This window comes from Cygnus olor, chromosome 1, assembly GCF_009769625.2.
Source record: "Cygnus olor isolate bCygOlo1 chromosome 1, bCygOlo1.pri.v2, whole genome shotgun sequence".
Classification (NCBI taxonomy): Eukaryota; Metazoa; Chordata; class Aves; order Anseriformes; family Anatidae; genus Cygnus; species Cygnus olor.
The window spans coordinates 64173928-64193995 of record NC_049169.1 but is presented as its reverse complement, the minus strand read 5'-3'; the positions used below and the strand labels follow the sequence as shown (position 1 = coordinate 64193995).

General features: G+C 45.4%; 1 protein-coding gene across 1 annotated transcript in view; it reads right to left on the bottom strand.

Annotated features, from left to right (window-relative positions):
- Positions 1-18736, bottom strand: part of TMTC1 (transmembrane O-mannosyltransferase targeting cadherins 1) — a 151825-nt gene extending 133089 nt beyond the window's left edge. The window contains exons 1-5 of the mRNA XM_040545250.1: positions 18399-18736; positions 6690-6867; positions 4916-4989; positions 3793-3969; positions 1803-2009 (exon numbers count right to left, since the gene is read on the bottom strand). Of these exons, the coding sequence (XP_040401184.1) occupies positions 1803-2009; positions 3793-3969; positions 4916-4989; positions 6690-6867; positions 18399-18736 (974 nt within the window). The remainder of the gene's footprint in view (positions 1-1802; positions 2010-3792; positions 3970-4915; positions 4990-6689; positions 6868-18398) is intronic.
- Positions 18737-20068: the final 1332 nt, after the last annotated feature.

Here is a 20068-nt window from a genome sequence, read left to right as displayed (position 1 = left end):
AAGCTGTTCCCAACTGGCAGCAGAGTCTGAGTAGGGGAGCAGCTGGCACTAAGCCACTCGGAAAAGTCTCAACTTCCTCGTCATTCTTCTGTCACGGGTTCCCACACACAGAGGCACCACAGCCAAACCCACTCTACTCTTTGTTAAAAACAAGGCCAAAAAAAACAACCGCACACAAGTCAGACCCATCAGACTAAACACCAGGACGATCAGTCTGCATCGTAGAAGCTCTCGAGTGGGCCGAGCCATTTCGACTAAATATAGAGCAAACAGATTCTGTGATGTGAGAAGGTATGGATTTCATGTAACAGCCTGTATATCATACATACTGGTGCAGCAGGAAGATTAAACAAACAAAGAATTGCAGCAGATATTTCTGACCTAATCAAGGAATACAACACTTTCTGCAAAAAATAGGTGGTGTGGGGCAATTCACTATTATAGGGTCTCCAAATAAAATGATACTGTGACTATTTTGTAGCTAAAAAACAAAAATCAGCAGTAATGCAGCATGCTGATGCTAAAACCTGCTGTTTGCTCACTGGGATGGCTGCAGCTGAGATAACCAGCGGAAACCACCACCCCTCAGCACGATAGTAAGAGCTTATTCCTCCTTCCAGAAAACACAAGTCCAACACCTCTCTACAGCTCAGGGTTTCTTCTGAATTTCAATAATGCAAAATACTTGAAGGCACTTTGGACAAGTCAGTGGGGGCATCTCTGTGACAGAAGAGCTGACTGCCCTTCCCTTCTTTCTCTCTCCCACCCCCACCATGAGCCTCAAAGGTGTGAACTTAACTGAAGAGGAACAGTTGAGTAAAACAAACAGAGAAAAGGCAGCTTCCTCCAGAGAGAGGGAGAGACATGGGAAAAATCCTCACTGGACTTCAGAGAGATTTCCAGAAAAGTCCTTCTCCATTTCTCTCTGCAGAGCCCAAGGAGACAAGAAAGCCCATCGCCAGGCCAAGCGCAAGCTGGCAGGCAAGGCTACCAGGGAGACCATACAAAGGTCAAGGTTAAAAGAAAGAAAACCCAACATCCTGGCACAGATCCATGACCCAGAGCTGACTCTTACCCTCCTAAACACTCTTCCCAACTCAATGCTGTTCAAAATGAACAAGGCCACAGAGCACTGGCACCACGTCAGAGCACGGCCTTAAATTAAGGGAGAGTCCTTCCTTCCCAAACGAGACGCACAATGAACATGCTGAGAACTGCTGGAACGCTATCAGTAAAAATCACTCTGCTGCTGCCTGAGCCCAGCTTTCACCGTCACATGCAAACTCTGAGGCATAAAGCAGAATCAGGCATCACCTCTACTTTCATATGCATACATGAACACGCACACCCACCCGCATACAGATATATGTGCATGCACACATGCATGTAGAAATTACACCCACAGATGTGTACTTAGAGATGTATAGCACTTGCCTCGCTTCAGACATTATTGTACACTTGCACATGTTCCCACTCGTCACATTCAAGCTAGAATTACAGTTTTGGTTTTCTCTGTGAGTAAGGTGGGAAGGAGAGCATTGCCTACCAGCATCATATCAGGATAGGAGGTCTCAGGACATGGACAGTCCTCAAATAAATATTCTCCTTTTCCAAGCAGAAGAAATGCACTTTTCAGTTCCCTTCTCTTTCTTCCCTTGCCCCTCCTCCTACCTTCTCCTCTCCCTCCTCCCCAGTAGGGGAAGAAAAATTCCAGCATATTTCAGGCTCAAAGTGCCTAAAACAGGACTGACACAGTAAGATAGGACGAGCTGTGCAGCAGAGGGCCAGGCGGCCGTCAGTACCTCCGAATGGCCCAGATGGCTTTGCTGGGCACAGGAAGGCCACCGCTGCGCTGCTCCTCAGGCGAGGTGGGGTGGCACGAGCTCCAGGCGCCCCTGTGAGCGAAGCGATGCTTCCCGTTCTCCCGGCCGGCCGCAGGGATCGGCAGCGAGGCAGGGGTCGAAGCCACACACGGCCGGCCAGGTCTCTGGTGGATCCCCCCATTTCTCCTGATCAGGCGACAAACGGGAAAGCGGGGGGGAGTGGGGAAGAAGGGGGAATGGGAAAGATAAGAAAAGACTTTTAAGAGATTTTTTCCCCACATGTTTACTTACCAAAAGGTTGAACATTATGTTAACAGCACAACATGCAATAGACAACATTTCATTTAATCTAAAATACAAAGTCTGTATGATCTGGGAGGACAGGACTTATCGGTTCCTAACTAGAACTAGGGGGCGAGACCCAAGAGCAACAACAGACGAGCACGCCCATGTGAAACTCTTCTCTGGACCTCTGGTGTGGTGGGAAGCACCGTGAGAAGAATATGCCACAATCCTCATTGTTTTGTTGCAGAAAATAACTGGTGCTCTGCCTCTTTTAAACAGAATTCAGATCTGTACCGGTTGGAGGAAGGAGCAGAAGGAGATGAGTTTCAGCAGCACATAGGAGGCTGCTGGTTTTCTGCTGCCCCTTAAAAATATTCATATGCAGTCATAAAACCCCGAGTGCCACAAACAGACAGAAAAGTACACAATACATACAACCAGAACAAATATTAAAATGCAGCACGTCTGGACTACAGAGCTGCAAGCTGCCGTATCTGGGCAACTGGGTGCCACTGAAGCACAGGAAAAACACAGAGAGGCCACTGGGAAGTAAACCTAAGGGAAGGGGCAGATTTAGGGGGGTGGGGGAAGAGGGGATACAGATTTTCCTGAGGTTAATGAACATTTGTGTCATCTATAGCCAGGCAGCTCCTGGAACGCCGACCAGCAGCCTGCAAATGCAAGCGTTACGAGCCATGTGCCGGCTGTCAGCCCCCAGAAAGCTCCTTGCTGGCTACCTGCCCACCAGTGACACCATTACGACTTACTCATCGGATCAAAACAGGAGAAATTCTCAGCCAACTCCCCAAACCCTGCTGGGAGCTGATTTAATTCACTACTGCAGAAACACGAATTCAGTGTCCTTTCCTACAGCCTAGGCACACTAGCTCCTGCAGGGGTGGGACAGGCTCCAGAGCCCAGGGGACAATGTAGGTAGGAACATGGGAAATGATGGCAAGAGCAAGATCTGCCATCATCAGTGGCAGCAAGCTCTTACATTCGCTCACTTATTGACAAATCTGTAGCAGGGGTGGTACGGGACAGAAATGCATATAAAACAGCTTCTATCAACTGAAAGACTTCTGCCTTTTAATGAAGATGCAGAGCTGCACAGTTATTGTGAAGCTAAGAGGGTGAGGGGTACCGTCTTCAAAGGATTTGATTCTTCTCCAGTAACTGCTCAGAGCTGCTAATTATTCCAATCATTCCAGAATTGGCTGGATATTTTCCCTCTTTTTCCATTTTGTAAGGACAGGAAGGATCAAACCTGATTTTACTATTAAGAGTCATAACATATTTCTACAACCACAGCGTCGTGACTGAATAATCGTGTAGATGCTGCTAGTGGAAGGAGTTAAGATAAAGAAATTTTAAGATGTTGACGCTTCAGTCTTAGCTCCCATGCAAAAAATAAATATTAGTCTTGACAGAGTGAACTGAGCATTTTAGCGATCAGATCTTCACATCTGGTCCATATACCCAGCAAAAGTTAACAGGCAGCTATAGAGTAACAAACAAACAACAAAACCAGAATGTAATCTTGCTGCCTTCCTAATCAGTCAGATGCTTGCCACCCAATTCAGCAGGGCTAGACTATCTCCCACCGTGCTATGTACAGTGTTATATATTCTGTACATACAGGCAGCAACACTTGGAAAGCACAGCAAGCATAGCAATTACTTACAGTTTGAGGGCATTGCAGGAGAGGGAAAAGAAGTCATAAACCAAGCACACACCAAACACGGTGACTCCAGTTTCTTTCACCAGCATTGCACACGTCCCAAGGAATAAACTAAGCAGCAAAAAGAATGGGGAGGCAGTGGGAGGGAAATGTTCCCCAACATAAAGCTGATCCACACTCCTGAAAAAGAGATTTGACAAACATATTTTTAATTTTTCTGTTATTTTCAAATGTACTACATTCACACAAATATTGAGGCACTTCTTGATTTCTTAAGATCCTGGTAATAAGTCACGTGAATGATCTACACTGTTTGCTGATAAATGAAGAAAGGTTTAGACACTAGGACAGAAAGGAAAACACAAATATTGAGAGGTACACCAGGAACTTGAGCAGCAGAAGAAAAAGAGACAAGCAGAAAGACAAAGTAGACTTAAAACAGTCAGAGGAAGTAAAAGGTAGGGCAAAGAAGTAAAAGAGGGCAAAAGGTAAGAAACAAAAATCAAACTTCCTACAGGGTCACTACCAGTTTTACACCTTTGAAACCTTCAGATGAAAACAGTGCTACAGATTTGTAGCAAACATCCCAAGAGGGACACAAGCAGCTTTTCCACACGATCATGATGGCACAGTGCTGTTCCTAAATGAAACAGCAATGTGAAAGGGCAGAAACCCTATCCAAGTAAAGCTATTTCTTATCTGTGCTTGTTCGGTTACAGTTTTAGGACACAGACCCTCAAAGAGTGCCAAGTTTTCATCTGAAAAGCACAACTAATGGTCTGGACATGACCCGGAACTCTCACAGACTGGATTTTTCTCCCCAAAGAGAAAATTTGCCTTCAGTTGAAAGCATTTCTTTGTCATTTCAGGTCCAGCTCTACTAACACCCCTCTGGTGTATGGTCAGTTGGTAATGTTAATGGAAGAGGGCATCTTAAATGCCAATTTCTCTGTTTAAGCTTACATATTTTAATAAGCGTCACTTATTTGGCACTACAACTGCAGCAGGGACCAGAGCACTGTGCTGGAGGAAGTACCTCTACCAGCAATAGCCAGAACTCAATGGATTTTCTCCCCAGACCAGAGTATCCCATCATATCGTAACAACAGACACCAAGGATCCATACCTATTATAGGAGAGAAAAGCCAACAGAAAGAGTAGACAGGCTAGGACATCCGCTCTGCCTACTATACCTGTTACCTACAAAGAAAAGAGATATACAGATGTAAAAGCAGATACATAAAAAGGCACGTACATTCAGCGACTGTTTCAACGATCCACGCTAACTGCTACTATTTTAAGCTTTTATATCGTCATTATCCTTCCTCATCATACCAAAATGCTACTTGGTTAGTGTAGGATATGCTCAGTTTTGTCTGCTGCATTTCTCACTTGGCAAAACAAGTGAGTAATCCAACAGACAAGTCATTCTTTACGTTCTTTTTAAAATATTAAGTTGTATAGAAAAATACTGGGTTTAGTAATCTGTTTTGATTTTGTGTAATAAGACTTGAATGAGAAACACATCAAAGTCCCAGAATTGAGGTTTGTTAAAGAAAAGGACTAATGAAAGAACAACTCTTTGGAGGAGACTTTTTATATATGAGTGAGTTAAAAAATAACATTTGAATAAACTTTATCAACAAAAACTAATACACGTGGTATGTAATTTATCCTCTTTGAATAATCTGAGTTGATGAGTTTTTCCACATATCAATTAATAAAATCTTTCTGTCAGAAAGGGAATACTGAAGAATGTATAAACACTCTTTTTATAAAATATTTCAATATTCAATTTCATAAAGATCTGAAATTGAACATAAAGCAAATTAAAGGCCCTTTGAAATTTTGCCACTTTTGCAATTACACAGTTAAGCTATATTCAGTGCTCTGGCATTTATTTTAACCTTTTTAAGTTCTGACCCCCAAGAAAATAAATTCAAAGAGGGCCTCTTCTAAAACCTCCCCTACACTATAAAGCTGTATTATCAAAAGGTGCCTAGCTGATTAGTTCACACGACACAGCACAGGGAGTAACTGTAAAGCTCGTGGCTTTTTGTTATTAAGGTAATCTCTCCTCAAAAGTTCTCAGCCATGGCAGCTATTTCACTCACTAATTTATAAAGGCTCGTTACAAGTCCATGATGTCAATGGCATCTCAGCTAACAAGTGCACTTCTAAGTATGGACAGCTACACATTGCGTTTCCTTTTCAAAGACAGCAAGACTCGTTTTATCCACAGAAGTTAACTCCCCACACTAACAGACTGCAGTTGTAGAATGACTAAGTCTTTAAACGCTTTCGTAGAACAAACAGAAAAAAGTGCAGTATGAGCTGTTGCTCTGTAAACTTACCATGGCATTTATTAAGCTAACACGTTTTTCTGAGGATGATATTCTTAGGTTTAATTGCAAGCAGTAAAAATTAATCTGTAGGTCACATTGCCTGTATCCGAATGAGTGATCTTGTCTAGAATACACGCTAATGCTCCCTTCACTTTTTCTCCCTTAAACTGATGACTACAGAAGATAAGTGAAGGCATGGAACAATGTCCCAGCAGGAGACGGTGGCCTCACGGATTTCTTGGGTTTCAGAAGACCCGACATTTTCATCGAGTGAATGACTGTCCATTTGCTGCTGGCACCGCTGACTATGACCGTCACTTAGAATTTAGCACAGGAGCAGGAAGATGGCAAGTCTGAATACATGGATTTCTTAAGGACTCCTGCATTTTTTTTTTTATTTTTTAAACTATAGCATATTCTCTCCTTTGATCTTCCAAAGCAAATATCACAACCACCACATTCTGTATGACTCAAAGGTTTCTTTAAATGAAAAAATAAATAAATAAAGCGTACATTTATTTTTAGCTTCTGTGTCATTTTGTGTCACATACTTACAGCCTCGGTGTGAATGGGATGCACAGCAAAGAACAGCGCTGTGACAAAAGCAAGTCGACAGTCCTTGAACACAGCTTTGTCGCAAGTATACATCAGCACAAGAGTCACTAGACAGTGTAAAATTACATTCACCGCATGGAAATAGAAGGGGTTCATACCAGCCAGTAATATGTTTAACCTGTAAAGAAAAGAAAGAAAAAATAGAGCCGTAACTAGACTGGAATGGCCTTGTAGTAGCAGGGCATCCTTCATATACTCTAAATTATTCTTTTTGCCTGATTTGCAGTCTTCTAATGCAAGCGTTATTAAGCCAATTAGTGAAAATTGCTCTGAACTTCTGGTTTATCTGATTAAAGAGAAACCACTTCCCCAGCTTTCCTTCTAAAATATGTGGTTGAATTTGGCAAGCTTCAAGACACGGAGATGGGAGAGGCTTGTTCCCTAGCACTAAGTTAGGTTTGCTGCAGTGAAACAATAGACGTGCTTCCCTAGCAGCAACTAACACGGTCCAACACCAGAAGTACAGCACTTGTCCTATTTCCCTGTCAGCACTTCTTGTGCTTCTCAGCCACGTGGCAGCTTTACAATAAGGGTGGTGATTTTCTCCGATGGGATAGAAGCTTTTGCTTGGGAACACCCAGGGTAAGGACTCGGCAGGAGCTGGAGCATCAGCTTGGTGCTACAAGAACATTCATTGCCATCTCACTTTCAAAATGCTTTCGCATACTGGAGGTATAGCATTTATTTAAATGCTTTACTGACATCAGGACTACGCTAAGAAGCTGCTCTACTAGCCAGCGTCATTTCTACAAAGACACTAGATGAGATAACTTATCTTTAACATCAATGACAATGAGGGTTCGTTATTTTTGTTTCTTATAAAAGTATATAACTAGCTGTTACAACATTTGTTTGACACCATGTATTAACGTATTTTTCTGGTCACTATTTTTTTTTTTACAGCCATCTTGCTTAACAGCTGCTGACAGGCTTTGCTTTACGTGCAGTTGAAGATAACTTGATTCTCTAGAACTAACTGTATCTGTACATTTGGACTAATTTATATACGCACATATATACACACATATACATCTGGTGTCTGTATGTGGTGAGGATTCTATAAATGAACATGGAATTTGGAAGTACTAATGTTAAGGATATTTAAAAAAACGACAACAAAAAAAACAAAAGCAGACAAGACACCCAGTGAAACCATGAATCAATCTAAATATTTAACATGTAGCTGTAAACGGGCTAAGGGGAAAATAATCCTTCTTCCTGTTACTAACAGCCATCAGGCTTCCCGTGACATACATGATTCAACAGCAATGCCACCGAGTTGTTGCTACCATGCAAACACCTTCGTTTTTTTGTAAGACAGAGGAGGTGTGGTACGTCTGCAAGGGCCAGACAACATATGCTTTTTATAAATACTCTCTACATTCCTTACTCATAAGTAACAGTGTGCTATCTGTCTTGGGCCACGTCTTCCAGGTCAATCCAACTTTAACAGATCAGGAGTCTTCCTTGTGCATTTCTCTTCCTCTTCCACTGCAACGTTTATCGAAGCAATAGCTGAAACCCACAGAGTCTGGGAAAAGTGGGATTTTGTCATGACTTGACCTTTCCCTTTGAGGTACAGGTTGATACAACTACTTTGTGACACGACATCAGTCTACATAATTCAAGTGTACCTGAAGAACTGAGCTGTTGGGGTGTTCTTTCCCCACCTCTCCTGCAAGCCACTGCAGAGCTGCAGCACACATCACTTTCCCTCGTTTCCACTCACACAAAATGAAAAACCACCACAAATGTCAGTAACAGACACCCAGACAGAGATTCAGCTGTGAATACACTGCAGCCGCAGGAACCCCCGAGCCTGAATCTTGTTTTCAGCGCTCAGTATGGAACAAGGGGCAGCAGAGGCCGCCCTGCCCAGAAGTCGAAGCAGCAGCCCGAACAACATTCCCTCTCAGAGGCACCTGCAGATGTGCACGATGGCAGGGACCACCTGCAGGACCAGTTCTTCAGACAAATGAATCACTTCTGGCTGTAAATCAGCCTGATGGAGCACATCGCCACCTGAAAAAACGTCAAACTGTACTTTCTCCAGAAATCAGGTTGCCATAGCAGATGAGGGCAGGTGAGGGCAGTGGAGACAAGCACTCAGGTTCAGGTTATCAGGCAACACAGACAAGCCGTATACCAAATGTGAGAGATTCCTGTTTATTTATTTGTCTGAGATGTGAGGACCAATCACTAAAAACACAACATTTGACAGCACTCTTGAAAAATCTTTCACAGTCTACATGAATCACGTCTGATCACTTCTCATCCTGCAAAGCAAGGCTATTGGCAAGAGAGGCGAACCTCACAGGGACAGATCTTCCCTCCACATCAGGTCACCTCTCCTAAAGGCAGGGTGTGCTCTTCACACCCCTTCTTGGGGTGAACATCAAGTCAAGAAGGCTTGTAAGCCGAGTATTACTTGGTCTAAGTTACTGAAAACAGCTATGTATAAGCATCAGCCTCACAGCTAGGGTATTCCCCTGTGTATTCTTTAAATAATGTTGAGAAAAAAAAAAGGCAGAACAAAACACAAACATAACAGCACCATGCTATTAAGATAAGTCTTCCATTAAACAGCAGAATCTGAGTGCAAGCATGCCTCGGTGTATGTTTTGAATACCATCTTCGGTGGTCCATAAACATTAAATGCAATTGCATGCAGGTGCTATATTCACACTTGTGTTTTTGCTGCAAAGCTCTTTGTCATAAAAAATTAGGCCACATGACAATAAGGGAAACATTCTTTTGTCCTGAAACAATCCCAGAAGAACAATTTTGAAACATTAGCAGTGGCTAAATTTATTGCACGTCAAATGAATGAGTAAATCTGGGGCTCCACATAGCTCTAATCACAAGTCACAAGAACTTTGCAAAGCTCCCCAGCACAGTCTTCCACCCATGGGGAAAAAAAAGGAACCTACTACAGAAAGACAAACTTGCTCTACTGCAGAGCAATTTCTGGGCAGGTGAGTAGGAAGGAATGGGTTAATGGGAAAAAAAAAAGCACCTTGGCACTTTTTAAACTTTAATACCTTTGCAGAGACTCATTCTTCTCTTTGTTTACTGGCATCAGCATTATCACAGAGTCTTGCAGTAACTGTACACAGTATGTAGGTCAGCAAATAAAGAAATTAAAACACAGATAAGAATCTCAAAATTAAGTAATAAATAGTGTTTCTCCAACACAACATTTATGAACAGAAGCTCTGGCAGGCAATAACTATACTCTGTTATAGGATGAGGGAAGTCCTTATGTCTCCGTATCTAAACTGGCCTACAAATGGGGAATTTCACTTTCACTTTAAGTTGCTAGCCCAAAACTCACCAGTATTACAATCATTCATCACTTGCAGCCTCTTCTTGCAGGTAACTAGTGATAGGACTAGAGGGAATGGCCTCAAGTTGCGCCAGGGGAGGTTCAGGTTGGAAATGAGGAGACATTTATTCTCAGAAAGAGCAGCCAGGCATTGGAACGGGTTGCCCAGGGAGGTGGTGGAGTCACCGTCCCTGGGGGTGTTCAAGGGAAGGTTGGACGTGGTGCTTGGGGACATGGGTTAGTGGTGACATTGGTGGTAGGGGGATGGTTGGGCCAGATGATCTTGGAGGGCTTTTCCGATGTTAATGATTCTACGGGCTGGAAGATGCCAGCCTTGGTACAGCACATAGCTAAGAGTCCAGATGGGCTGGCCAAACTTTTTGAACTGACTGCTTCTGTCAGACCAGAAAGGTATTTGCAAATAATATTGCAAAGATACAGGGCTGAATAAAGCAAGTGAACACGCTCCAAAGAATGGAGACGCTAAAAAGAGGAGACACCGTGTCAGACAAGATCTTTCCTCAGGGAAGCTCCTCGTGAAACACTCATGGAAGAAGAGTTTGGCACTGTCTCAACATCTTTGCTGGAAGAGTCCCTGAAGGCGAAGAGTGCACTAAGCCTCCTGAGAAGTGGTGAATGGCAGTTCAAACGCAAAGACCTTCTAAAGGCACAGAGGAAAGGAGAAAAGCATGTACACCAAGGATACCAGGCGACACTGTCAAGGATTTAAGCCACCACCATGCAAAACATTCAGTACAGAAGCCCCAGCATTGCTCACACCCCTCTTCAAGGGGGGCAGACCATACTAACATCTGTTCAAGCACAGACCCTGGTCCCAGCAGCGGCCCTTGTGCTCGAGTGCTGCAGCACGCATGGTTTAGTGTCACACCCAAGGCAGAGTACTGCCAAACAGCATGCTGGAGCTGGAGGTATATCAGAAGAAAAGGTATGTGCCCTAACAAGGAAATCCCTTAATTTTGTTAAGGCTCGTAGACGTTTTGCTGGAAGAGTATAGTGCGCACAAACCTTGGTTTTGGCATAGTTTGCCTCACTACCTACAGCAGCTCTTCCTTTCCTTCACTGCCCGCTCTAGGAAAAGGAGCCGCATGGCTGCACACTTAGAAAGGGACTTCCCCAGCTTCTGGTACTCATGATACTTTCCAGCCAAGGACACCCACCCTGGAGAAGTCAGGCAGGGACACCTCTCCCAGGGTAGGCAATTCACCGCACAGAGGGGCTGGAAATCAACTGGGGTTCAGCGACTCCAACCTTGCAGACCTGGAACCAGGGGGGGTCTCTGCCGCAAGAGCAAGGGCTCACCAACAGAACCCATTTCTAAAATTCAAAGCCAGTTACACATAACCACCAGCACCCTTGGGCTCTAATGTAGTGCTTGTTATCCACTTGTACACACAAAGACTCATTCAACCTTTTTTTAAAGCCTCTCATGATTTAATAATACTGTAAACCATAATTGGAGAGTTTCTTTTTTTTATAGACTTCATCATTATCCCTGGGCAGCTCTTGTTTAGTTTAATCTGTTTTATTATTTTGAACAGACTAACAAAAAACACAACATGTTATGAAATAGAAATGCACAGAATAATAATGGTAATTTGTTATAGCAAGTAACACAATGGAAACTCTCAGAGCATCCCACACCTCATAAAACCCCCCCAGTTTTTACAGAAGGTTCACATGCAGACTTGGATGATTTTATGTAACATACAAGAATAGACTAAGTTTCCTATGATCTTCCTTTCCTTTTAGATTCATGTGATACATATGACAAACTTTATGTAAACTAATGCACGATTTCAGTGCACAGTGAAATCTCATAATTGCCACAGATGCGTCTATTGTGTGCCAGGAAAATGAGCATCTGTACTCCAAAAACGGTGCAGCTGCACCAGTGGCAACAATGGCTGAAGTTCTACGTGGAAACAGCTCAAAGATTAAAGAAAAACCTGCAACAGTAAAAAGAAAATCAGCCCCGTTTGCAGTAGTGTTCACAGGATGGCCAGCGCAAGCACAGCAGAGTTCCCTGGTGAAGCAGTACTTTGCACTGGTAATCTTTTCATCGTACTGTACAATGCCTCAGAATTAAATGGACAATAAGGCTTAAATGGTTTATTACCCGATTTTCTATAACGGGGATGGGTGAGAAGACAGAGGCCGTATCAATTCCCAAGCTATAGCAATTCCCTTAGAGCACAGCCATCACTTACAAGAGCTCACAAGAGTTAAGTGTTGGCATTCAAAGCAGGTTATTGCTTTCCAGCAGGGCTAGAAAAAGAAAACAGAAATCACAATTAGACTGAGAAGCAACAGCACCTTGGAAGTGGCAAATATGTTAGAGCAGAAATTTCTAGTGAAACACTAGAAAGTGGGGGTTGACACTCACTCCTGCATTAAGAATACTGAATGCACCGCTCACCTGGCTTTCAAGTCGTCTCCACAAACAGTCTGGGGTAATTAAAAAAAAACAAACCACCACCACAGACTGGCAATTTACAAAACAACAAAGTGTCATTTTACCCAGATTTAGAACAAAATAGTTTGCCTTCAACACTGTGCTTAACTATCATCTCTGCAACAGCAAAGAGAAAGAAACGAACATCTCCCAAAACTCTTCATCACCTGCTATCGACTAGACTACTACGATACATAAAAGAGGCTGCAATGCTGTGTAGTCCGTGCTGCTTTCCAAAAGTACAGCAAGAGAATAAAATATGTCCCAGGGTTTGATAGCACTATGGGTGAATGACTCAGATGTTTTAACCTCAGCAGTCCTCTTCCAAGTGCAGCAGGGGTAAGGGATGAGATGTATTCCAGAACCAAGCTATGACAGTCATTCATCAAGAAGAGAAAATGGTACTAACAAATCTATTATGAAGTTTTTAGGCCTAATTAAGAGCACATTTCAAACTGGATACAAGAGTTTTTCAGCAATTTTGAAATAACTTTGGTAATCTTTCAGCTCAAGCTACACAAGAAATGCCATTTTAATTTATATTGAAGCAAGGAGAAAACCAAGTATAGCGCATGAAAACAGAGCAACACTTTTTCTTTTAACTCTGAGAGACAATAAATGAGAAAGCCCAGGAAAGCAGTCAGAAACACAGTGAGTAAATACAGAGAAATGCCTTTAGCTAACCAGCAGCAGCCAGAGCACTTTATTTTCATGGACCCTGAAGAGCATTGACAGGGATACTCCTATGGGGAAGAAGGCTGGTCCAAAGCTGAGCCTTTTAGGTAAGAGAAAACAAAAGAAAATTAAGGGTGACATTGGTGCAAGAGGACTTGGATGCCGGATGAGAGAAAATCCCCAGGAATCAGTAGGTGTTTAACAAGCAAAACACCAATGACAAAACCAGCAAACACAGATGTGTCTGGATTCACCTCAGACAGATCTTTGAGGAGAACCTGCCTGGGCCTTTTTGTGAATGCTTCCCCTCAAAATAAAAGGCTCTTCAATTCAAGAAAGAGACAAATTTTGTTACAAGTCTTAGTCACAGAGAAGATTTTGTGGCTAGACAAAAGCCAAACACATTCTGTATGCATCTCCCCCCAGCCCATGGTGCACGTGAGGGCAGATCCTCACTTCTGGGCTTGGCAGCAGGGCCTGCAGCCTCCATGCAGCCAGGAGGCCTGCCGGGCTGCTCCCGGCTCCCTCCCCAGGCAGCAGCTTCCAGTGCCATCCCACAGCTCCTGGCCTTCCCCTGTCCTGAGGTCTCCAAAGCCCTCCCAAAAACACTGGGCTTCACGAGCAGTTACCTGGTCTCCTTCTGTGGAGCCCAAGAGACCCTGCTAGTCCCCCTGGAGGAGCACAGCCCACACCTACAGCCAAAAGAGGGAAAACTGGACACACAGGACTGCATTTACCGTTCAGTTCCAGCTTACCCCTTCTATTTCAAAACAATAATTATATTCAATGTGGTGAGGAGAAAAAAAGATCTTCTGTACGTCAGCTTCATATGAGCAATTCCACAGCTGGAAAAAGACAAGCTTTGAGGCACACACACCCTTTCCCAGATCTAAAATGGCAGCAATGCAGTCCGCTCTCAGTCAGAATAAAGGCTTATGTGTTTAGAAATGTGTCCATATATTCCAAGTACAACACAAAACTGGCCTAATATAAGCAGCTGCCTCTCTTCACAAACTTCACCTCACTTGTAACTTCAGCCCATTGTGGCTACGCCAATACTACATCAATTTCATGGCACGCATCACAGTCTCAGTATGGAGAGTGATTGCTGTAGCTAGGGTAGCAATATTAGACTAAGCTGTACAGAAGAAATACTGACATAATCTTAAGCATCGTGATATTGCCCTGATATAGATGTACAGAGTGAAGAAAATACTTGTGCAATGTATATTTAACCTGACACATTATAGCTCCCTATATTACCCTATTATGTCAAAATGTAATATAACATTAAATCAAGAACAAATAAAATCTAAGATCTTTTTTTTTCCCCTGGTTGTTTTTCTTAAGCTGCCTGTCCTTGAAACTCATGCCATTGATACAGCTGAAAAAACAGAAGGATCAGCTGTAGGCAACTAGATAGATCAGAACGTTGGCAGTGAGTTATTGAAATAATTCTCTCTTTGGCTGTATATTTACATCTAACCCAAGCTCACAGTTACTTCAGGCTTTGATCTGAAGCCATTGGTAGTCTTATATTAGGCTCACAGTGCCCACACAACATACTGAACTGTTGCTGAAGGATCCCATTTATTCCCTAGACGTGCACGCTACTCAAGCCATCACCAACTAGAAGCCTCTGCAGGCAGAGCTGGTGGGTCATCCATTCTGCAGTGAGCAGGTAAGCAGAGGATTTTTTTTTTTAATTTGATTTTTTGATTTCCACCAGTCTTTTGCCTCTGGTGAGCTGTTATTTGGGGTCTTGTGGCACCTCCCTCACTAGCATCTGCCTGTGTCCAGGCAGTACCCTCCACCCCACTGCCAAAGAGGCCAGGTGGACAGAGCTTTCACTTCTCCCAGATCTCTGTTCAACCACATGGAAAACCAGGAGGCTGATCTGATTAAGAGTCTTTAAACCTTGGCATTTGCCTTTTTAAGAAAAGATTTGTTCTCACAATCTCCTACCATCGGACACCTTTAGGCTAAGTCTGCCGTCTTGCTGACTACATCAAATGTCGATCACCTGCTCGTTTCTGTGACGGAAATCTATCCCAATGGGGATTTGAAAGAGAAAGAGCGGGAGAAGGAGGTGGTACTGAGGAATTCAGCTTCTGCTTCAACAGAAGAAGTATTATTGCAAAACCACTGGAACCAAGGAATAACTTCAGTGCTATTAAGGGAATAAATGATTCACCAAACTTCTGTTAGGGGAGACAAGGTGCAAGACAGAGAACACCCAGTTTAAATATAAAATGCTGAGTGAATTATATAGCTGGCAGTTCTCTCCCCCCCATCATCTTAACATTTTATATGGAAGGTACCAAGAAATACAATATCTTGAGTCCAAAAAGCTGACTTCTTTAAAAAGAAGTATATTGAATCACTTCTTGGAGAAGAACATAGCTGCAGGTAAACATCTCTGAGTGACAGCACTGGAAAGGAGAGCACAAAGTAAGTTTTTCCTAAGGACTAAGCAAAGCCATTGCCTATCATATCAGTTCCTTTGCTCTGCTGGACCTGTCACCTAGCAGTTACCCAAGTACAATAGGAATGTCTCTGAACCAACTAGCTTCAACACTTCTTTACGTATTGAAGTCAGGAGAAAAGGTGAGAGAAGTTCAAAGGCACAAAGTAAACAATATTTAATTCAACGGTTCATGTGTGGCTTTTCCCCCTTCTGATGTCAGCCCCCCCCACACACACACAAAATGTAGCAGTTCTGTGAATATTTTAAGTTTTGCTTAACAGTTCTAATAACACAGGCCGCTCATATTTTCCTCTAGTCATTCATTCTGACAGATCCGGTGTGAATAATGTCAAATACTTCAGCTCTTTTCACTATTTGGCTCCAGAGCATTAGTCTACTGGAATTAGGATTGTCATTTAAGATTTCCAATAAGTAAGGGATCCTGAACTAGAGTTACAAAATTTCATCAATGTCTAGTCAAGATTTTTTTGACAGAGAAGTGATAATTTTTTTTTAATTGAGATCATTTCAAGAATATGTAGTATATATGAAAGATACACCTAGTCCATTGAAAAGTCCACAGAGCATCCTGAGTCTTTCCTCTTTCACAGCCACAAAGGACAAAAAAAGAGATCGAGGCAAAGTTTCTGTAGTCTTATGGATCTGTAGACATACATTTCAGCCCACCCTTCACATCTGTTCTGTGCACGCAGTTTGGAGATCTCCCAGATTTTTTTTTAATTTTTTTTTAAATCTTTATTACAGCAAGATTCAAAACAAGTCTTTCAGACAAAAATGTCAGGCCACAAAAGGAAAACCACCAGGAAGGTGTGAAGAATCACACTACTATTAAAATGTCTTGGATTTGACCAAACTAGCACAGCAAAAAGAAATATATATTAGTCCCCAATTCCCATCTTCAACAAGATCCTGTAATGCACGTCACAAAACTTGCTCAAGTAGCCTACACAGATGCACCAAATCCTAACAAGATATTAATAAACTACATTCATTTTAACTTTGTTAAAAGACTGTTTTCTGTTGAGCCTTTTACAGCCAGCACGGTAAATCCTTTTTCCTCCTGCAGGAGGACAGAGCACAGCCAGTAACATCATGCTGGGCAAGGCATGGCTCAGGCAGGCAGCATGCAGCTCAGCCACAGGCTCAGCATCGCTTGGCAAGAACTTGCTGCACCTGCTTTAAGCGCTGGGTATGGAGGATGCACTCCACCCGGATCTTAACGTCTTCCTCTGACACCTGGCTGGTAGATATGAAATGGGAAGAATGTGGAAACGAGAGGGCTGGAAGGATATTTGGGACACAGTGGAAATAACCTCCCTCTGCAGCCAGGGAAGATAAACGATTCCTTCATTATTCCAAATGCAATGCCAACCAGTGAACAAATGACTTTGCCTTTGACCCTAGGTTTTAGCTGTATGGTGCTGTATGCTTATTATAATAATAAGCACTTGAGGATGAAGTCTCGCTCAGACTCGCTGATTTCCAAAAACGACTAGATGGGGACAGCACTTCACCTTTTTTTTCCTCCCCCTTCTTTCTTTACTTAATAAAGGGTAAACCAGCTCAAAGTCAAGACACATAAACAGCAACTAAAGCACTTAGTTTCCATTCCATTATTAAAGTTTAAGACTCTTTGCTAGTTAGCATAACTTAACCTCCATTCTGCAACCTGATCTACGTGGCCGAGCCCAGCGGCACTACAGCGCGCAGTGCAGCCAGTGGCGATACGTCCAGGTTTGTTCACCTCTCAGATTACTCATGGATGTGCTGCGGGGGTGATGGATTAATCTGACAGCTGCCCACACTGCAACACTCCGGCTGAACACCTGATGGAGAAGGCATTCGGCAGGCACAAAGCCAGCTCTGCCCGGGGATGCCCGAGTCCCCTTTGCTCTCTACAGAAACCTGCTTATAACTGCCCAAGGAGAACTTGCAAAGTCCGTCCTGTGCTACCCAGCTCACGAGTGTCTGCACTGCTCAGTTTTGCTCTACCAGGGCTATTCCAGCCGGAGCACATGCAGCCCGGTTCCCCAGACAGCTGATACCGGTTGCTCTCAGCCTGCTCTTACAACACACGGAGTACCAAAGGGATGCTCGATTCCCTGAAACTGGTCCTGCCCTACAGAAACATGCTACTTTCAGAGAGTTCATGGAAACGTTATTTATAAACATCGGGTATTTTCATGGACAGTTTACTCAGCAGAGTCTACCACTAACAGCTCCTCCTGGCGTACTTCTTGCAGCCTGCATAGTTTGTCCCTCACGCCTGCCACGGGTTTGTAAGGAGCAGCGGCTGATCGCTGATGAGCGGGACCCCAGCGCTAAGCATCACCCAGCTACACTGCATCTTCAGCACCATTCCCCCAGGCGCTCCATCATTTTGAAATACTAAAGCGTGGCAAACACTCAGCATCATTTGTGTTACCCCAAAGTAAAGCAAGAAGAGAACAAGCTAACGCGCAGGACGACAAACTGGCCGACTAGTAGCTGTGACGGGCTGCTACAGACTCCCCTCTTTTGAGGGGTAAAGAGAGGCTCTGGGTTTTCCTTCTAGGACTAGCGCAGTAACCCTCAGTTACCGTGCTGCTGCCCAAACTTCTCTTTATTCCTCTAAAACCCGAACTCCTCGCCAACTCCTCGCCCGGCGCGCAGGGAGCACCGGGCCGGGGGGGGGCCGGCGGTACTTACTTGAAGGTGAGGACGCAGAGGGGCCGGTAGGACTTGTGGCTGGTGTTCTCCGCCATCCGCTTGCCCCAGAAGTCGTTGGCGAAGGCGGCGGCCACGGGGGCGGCCGCCCTCACGTCGGGGTTGTTGACGATGGCCCACACGTCGTCGTGCACGAACTCCCCCGGCAGCGCGTTGCCGTAGCACAGGGCGCACAGCCCCGCCACCGCCGCCGCCGCCGCCGCCGCCGCCGCCGCCTTCCTGCCCGCTGCGGGCACCGGGGCCGGGGCCGGGGCTCGCTCCCGGTCCCGGTCCCGGTCCCGCTCCCGGCAGCGGGGCCCCGGCGCCGCTCCCGTCACCATGGCGCGGGTGCGGGGCGCCGCGCCGCCACCCCCGGGCCCTCCGCAGCCGCGGCGCGGGCGGGCAGCGGCGGCCGCATGCTGCGGGGCGGGCGGCGGCACCGGCACCACCGCCGCCGCCGGCCACTCGCGCTCTGCCGGGGCGCAGCCGGCCCGCCCGCAGATAAACAGCGGCCGCCTCCCCGCGCCATCCCTCCTCCTCCTCCTCCTCCTCCTCCTGCTGCCCCCCCGCACGCATGCTCCTTGCCGCGCCGTCACCCCCGCCCGCCACCGGCGGGGGGCTCTGCACGCCCCGCTTGGCCGGCACCCCCCCGGTCCCTTCACCCCAGCCCATCTGGGGCCACGCGAACCCTCCCCCCAGCTGGGTGTGGGTGCCCCGGGGGTGCTCTTTTCGGTGGCCGGGAAGTTGCTGGCCGCTCCGCTCTGTCCCTCGTCCGAGATGAGCCGAGGGCTGCCTCCTCTCCCCCGGCAGCGCTGTGGTGGCTGCGCCGCGTGGGAGCCCCTGCCGCCCGCCAGTGACAGCTCCCGCTCGCCTTCCCTTAAGGAGAGGCCGCGTTCACATCACCTGCTCAGCCCCTAAATAAAGGGTGCGCGGCCACGGAACCAAAAAAACAAGGGCTCTCTTAATGATTGTACCACTTAAATAAAACCACCCTTTTATAAACAAACAAAAAAAAGAACCAGCACTACTTGGCAAAGACACCCCCATTAACTTATGTGAATGGACATACTGGACGCGCTCCGAATTTCCTCCTGAAAATAAAGACGTGCCGAGCGTCGCTCACCACCAGCTCGCGTGGCAGCAGGCTGCTCTGTGTGTGTGTGTGTGTGTGTGTGTCTGAGTGTGGGAACACGCCGAGCAGGAGCCAGGGAAAGTTCTCTCGCGGGCCGTCCAGGGCAAGCCCGCCCCAGGAATGCTTTTTCCCCCAGCCTGTTTGGCACTCGGAGGGATCTGGTATTTTCCAAGCGCAACAGAAAGCAAGCAGGCTTTTCAGCCGGACTTTTGTAATGGCTAAGAATAGCAGTTAACTCCAAGTGGGACAGCGTGTTTATATCCGGGACGGGAGGAAACCCCACCAGAAGCGGGGCCATCAGTCAAACTTTCTCTTTAAGTGGCTGATGAAATTTTAGCAGACGGCTCCCCAGAGCTTTCCCCAGCGTGGGACACCATTCATTGTGGTGGGTCGGTATTCATTTCCACCAGAGTTTTGAAGCCTGGGTACGCAGAGCCAGACTCCAGCATCTCTGCCCGGGCACAGACACAAACAGCAGCTCCAGAGGCGCTGGAGTACTGAAGCCCACCGGCGCCCAGCAGCTCGGGAACAAAGTCACTGT